The 5,000-nt window shown below is 46.4% G+C and overlaps 1 protein-coding gene across 1 annotated transcript in view; it reads right to left on the reverse strand.

Annotated features, from left to right (window-relative positions):
* Positions 1-5,000, reverse strand: part of LOC113818354 (discoidin domain-containing receptor 2) — a 214,494-nt gene that overhangs the window by 126,490 nt on the left and 83,004 nt on the right. Inside the window, exon 3 of the mRNA XM_070145478.1 lies at positions 1,914-2,061. Within this exon, the coding sequence (XP_070001579.1) occupies positions 1,914-2,061 (148 nt within the window). The remainder of the gene's footprint in view (positions 1-1,913; positions 2,062-5,000) is intronic.

The raw sequence follows: 5,000 nt of genomic DNA on the forward strand, positions 1-5,000 counted from the left end.
AGATAGATAGATAGATATATAGATATAGATATAGATATATGTAAATGAATAAAAAAACATATATATATATATATATATATATATATATATATATATATATATATATATATATATATATATATATATATATAACCATCCACCAAGGTAGGCAGACTTACATGACCTCTCCCCAACCCCTTGCACCCCTCTTCTCCAACTGACCTGTGGCGTTGCATCCCGTAGAGCTCTCCCCCACCCCACCCCACCCCCCACCTTTAACCCCACCTCTTCTCCAACTGACCTGTGGCGTTGCATCCGTAGAGCTCTCACACACCCACCAACCCCATAACCCCCCAACCCCCCACCCCCTCTTCTCCAACTGACCTGTGGCGTTGCATCCGTAGGCTCGACCCTCAGACAGATGGTGCACGGGTGTGCTGCCACCGGGATGAAGCGAACCTGGCTGGCAATCATCGGGGGCGACAGGATGTTCTTCCCCCCCGCCCACCCCACCCCCCCTTCTCGAACTAACCTGCAGCGTTTCATCCTCAGAGCTCTCCCCCCACCCCACGCCCACCCTCCCAACCCACCAACCCTCCCAACCGCCCATAACCCCCCCCCCGCCGCAACCCAACCCAACCCTCCCAAACCCCCCCAAACCCCCCTCCCACCAACCCGCCCCACATCCCTCTTCTCCGCTGACCTGTGGCGTTGCGCATCCGTAGAGCTCTCCCACAACCCACCAACCCACCCCCACACCTAACCCACCAGCCCCACCCCCACCAACTTCCCACCCCCCACAACCCCCCACCCCCACCCCCCTCTTCTCGAACTGACCTACAGCGTTTCATCCTCAGGCTCTCCCCCACCCCACGCCCACCACCCACCCCTTCTCCAACTGACCTGTGGCGTTGCATCCGTAGAGCTCGACCCTCAGGCAGATGGGGCGGGAGGGTGCTGCCACCGGGATGAAGCGGACCTGGCTGGCGATCATCGGGGGCGACAGGATGTTCTTCCCCCCCGCCCACCCCACCCCCCCTTCTCGAACTAACCTGCAGCGTTTCATCCTCAGAGCTCTCCCCCCACCCCACGCCCACCCTCCCAACCCACCAACCCTCCTAACCGCCTACAACCCCCAACCCCACCAACCCACCCACCCTCCCCTCCCCCCAACCTCCCCCACCCCCGCCCCTCCCACCCCCCACTTCTCAGCGACCTGTGGCGTTGCATCCGTAGAGCTCGACCCTCAGGCAGATGGTGCGGGTGTGTGCTGCCACGGGATGAAGCGGTACAGCTGGCGATCATCGGGAAGCGACAGGATATTCTTCCCCCCCATCACCCCACCCCCTCCTCGAACTAACCTGCAGCGTTTCATCCTCAGAGCTCTCCCCCCACCCCACGCCCACCACCCACCCCTTCTCCAACTGACCTGTGGCGTTGCATCCGTAGAGCTCGACCCTCAGGCAGATGGTGCGGGTGTGTGCTGCCACCGGGATGAAGCGAACCTGGCTGGCAATCATCGGGGGCGACAGGATGTTCTTCCCCCCCGCCCACCCCACCCCCCCTTCTCGAACTAACCTGCAGCGTTTCATCCTCAGAGCTCTCCCCCCACCCCACGGCCACCCTCCCAACCCACCAACCCTCCTAACCGCCCACCAACCCCCCAACCCCACCAACCCACACCCACCCTCCCCTCCCCCCCAACCTCCCCACCCCCACGCCCCTCCCCACCCCCACTTCAACCCGGCCTGTGGCGTTAAATCAATAGACTCTCCCCCCACACCACAGCCCCACCCACCCCACGCCCCCACCCCCTCTTCTCCAACTGACTGTGGCGTTGCATCCGTAGAGCTCTCCCCACCCCTCCCCACCCCCAACCCCACCAACCAACCCCCACCAACCCCCAACCCCCACCCCCCTCTTCTCCAACTGACCTGTGGCGTTGCATCCGTAGAGCTCGACCCTCAGGCAGATGGTGCGGGTGTGTGCTGCCACCGGGATGAAGCGAACCTGGCTGGCGATCATCGGGGGCGACAAGATGTTCTTCTGCTCCAGGTAGGTGTTCACGTTGCCGGGGAGCGTCTGGAAGGAAGAAGGGAGGTGGATTAAGGATAGAGGGTAAAGAAGAAGGGAGGAGGGTTAGGGATAGAGGTTAAGGGTGAAAAGACAACGCGGGTGGACGGGGAGGGAGACGCGGAAGGGAAAAAAAGGGAAAATGGATAGATAGATAGACGGAGATAGAAAGAAAGAGAGACAGAGAGGGAATGAAAGAGACAAAAAGAACAAAGAAAGATACACACATAGGATGAGACAAATAGAGAAAAAAGGGAGGCATACATAGAAAGAGACAAAGAGAAAAAGAAAGTACAAGAGACAAAAACAAAAAATATACATAGAAAGGGCATGGAGAAAAAAAGACACACATAGAAAGAAACAAACAGAAAAGGAAAGATGCACATAGAGAAGAAAAAAAAAAAAAAAAGAAATACACATAGAAAGAGACAAACAGAGAAAGGGAGATACACATAGAAAGAAACAAATGACGAATAGAATGAGTGAAACAGACAACACCATCATCAAACAGACACTATGTGGAAAGAGAAGAGAGAATCGACGAGGAAGTGGTGCTGAAGAGTGTGAAGAGGAAGAGGAAGAACTTGGAAAATGCAAAATTTAAAAAAAGGATTAAATGACTCATCAAAATAAGAGTCGACAACCTAATTACTTATAATGTCATCCAAGAGCCTAAGAGAATTTGTGGAAATAGGAATATATATAAAAAGAATAATAAAAAATATGCGTAACTAGAAGATCATCGCCAAGAGAATCACCAGATATCACTAAATTAAAAACAAATCCCTTTCATATGAATTATCAAACTTATTCCTTTTCTTGTTGTTCTTTTTTATTGTTATTGTTGTTGTCGTTGTTAGCATCATTAACATCATTAAGTATCCTCATCATTAACATCATTAAGTATCCTCATCATTAACATCATTAAGTATCCTCATCATTAACATCATTAAGCATCCTCATCATTAACATCATTAAGCATCCTCATCATTAACATCATTAAGTATCCTCATCATTAACATCATTAAGCATCCTCATCATTAACATCATTAAGTATCCTCATCATTAACATCATTAAGTATCCTCATCATTAACATCATTAAGTATCCTCATCATTAACATCATTAAGCATCCTCATCATTAACATCATTAAGCATCCTCATCATTAACATCATTAAGCATCCTCATCATTAACATCATTAAGCATCCTCATCATTATCATCATTAAGTATCCTCATCATTATCATCATTAACATAAGTATCCTCATCATTATCATCATTAAGTATCCTCATCATTAACATCATTGTCCTCATCATTAACATCATTATCCTCATCATTAACATCATTGTCCTCATCATTAACATCATTATCCTCATCATTAACATCATTAACATAAGTATCCTCATCATCATCATCATACCTTTCCCACTCTCTCTGCTCTCTCCCTGGTGAACCAAGAAATATAAGAAACGCACATATAAAAAAAAAAAATAAAATAATAATAATAAATAAATAAATAATAATAATAATAAATAAATAGATAAAATAAATAAAAATCTTTTACCCAAAGTCTTACGCAACCTTCCACAAAGCAAGAACCTTGATGTATTAAAATCATTTAGCGGGAGACACGAGTTAAAATTCCATTGCATAATACAGTGCTTTATCATGAGCCCGAAGACCACAAAATCAGGGGTAAAATGTGTGCAGGTTAATGGGTATAAAGGAGAGAGAAAGACAGGGAGAGAGGGAGGGAAAGGATGTGGCGAGAAGGAAGAAGAATATAGAAAGAGGAAGGGAAGTTATATAGTGGGAAACAGAAGGGAAGAGAGAAAGGGGGGGATAGGTAGGTAGGTAGAGAGAGAGAGAGAGAGAGAGAGAGAGAGAGAGAGAGAGAGAGAGAGAGAGAGAGAGAGAGAGAGAGAGAAGAGAGAAAGAAAGAGAGAGAGAGAGAGAAAAAGAGAGAGAGAAAGACAGACAGACAGACAGACAGAGACATAGAAGGAGGGACAAAAAGAGGGGAAGGAGATGGATGAGAAAGACATAAAAGTGAAATTCTTCCTTCACGTCTTGTCATTTCGAGACAAAAACAGAAAATACAAATCGCCATTTTGCAAAACACAATATGAACCAAAAGTTTTAAAATCTGCAACAAAGCGAAATCCACGTGTCTTAAATTTGCAAAAACGTTGTGCATAATGCGAGAAGTTGCAACAGTGCACGAACAAAGGACAGCATAAATCTGTTATAAACTCACTCGAAATAGGACAGAAATTAAGAATTATACTATATCTGATAAAAAAAAAAGGATTATACTATATCTAATAAAAAAAAATAAAAAACTATATTTATAGGTTATGATTCCTATAATTTTGATCATCATTAATACTTTTATGACCTTCATCATCATCCTTTTTATTACCATCATTATCATTAACAACATTAATAACAATACTAATAGTAATTATGGCAGATCCATAATAGTTGAAAATCCTACAACTAATCTCCTTTTTCTGTCTGTCTAGTTCTCTCTCTCTCTCTCTCTCTCTCTCTCTCTCTCTCTCTCTCTCTCTCTCTCTCTCTCTCTCTCTCTCTCTCTCTCTCTCTCTCTCTCTCTCTCTCTCTGCCTCTCTTTATCCCACTCTCTTTCATTCTATCACTCACTCTCCCTCTCTCTCTCTCTTTCCTTCTCTCTCCCTTTCCTTCTCTCTCTCTCTCTCTCTCTCTCTCTCTCTCTCTCTCTCTCTCTCTCTCTCTCTCTCTCTCTCTCTCTCTCTCTCTCTCTCTCTCTCTCTCACTACCTATCTATCTGTTTATCTATCTATCTATCTGTCTATCTTTCTGTCTGTCTATCTATCTATCTGTCTGTACCTCTTCCCCAACCCGCCCTCCCTCCCTCCCTTCCCAGCCTCTCCCCTCCCTTCCCCCTCTACCCCCTCCCACCCAC

Source organism: Penaeus vannamei, chromosome 34, assembly GCF_042767895.1.
Source record: "Penaeus vannamei isolate JL-2024 chromosome 34, ASM4276789v1, whole genome shotgun sequence".
Lineage (NCBI taxonomy): Eukaryota > Metazoa > Arthropoda > Malacostraca > Decapoda > Penaeidae > Penaeus > Penaeus vannamei.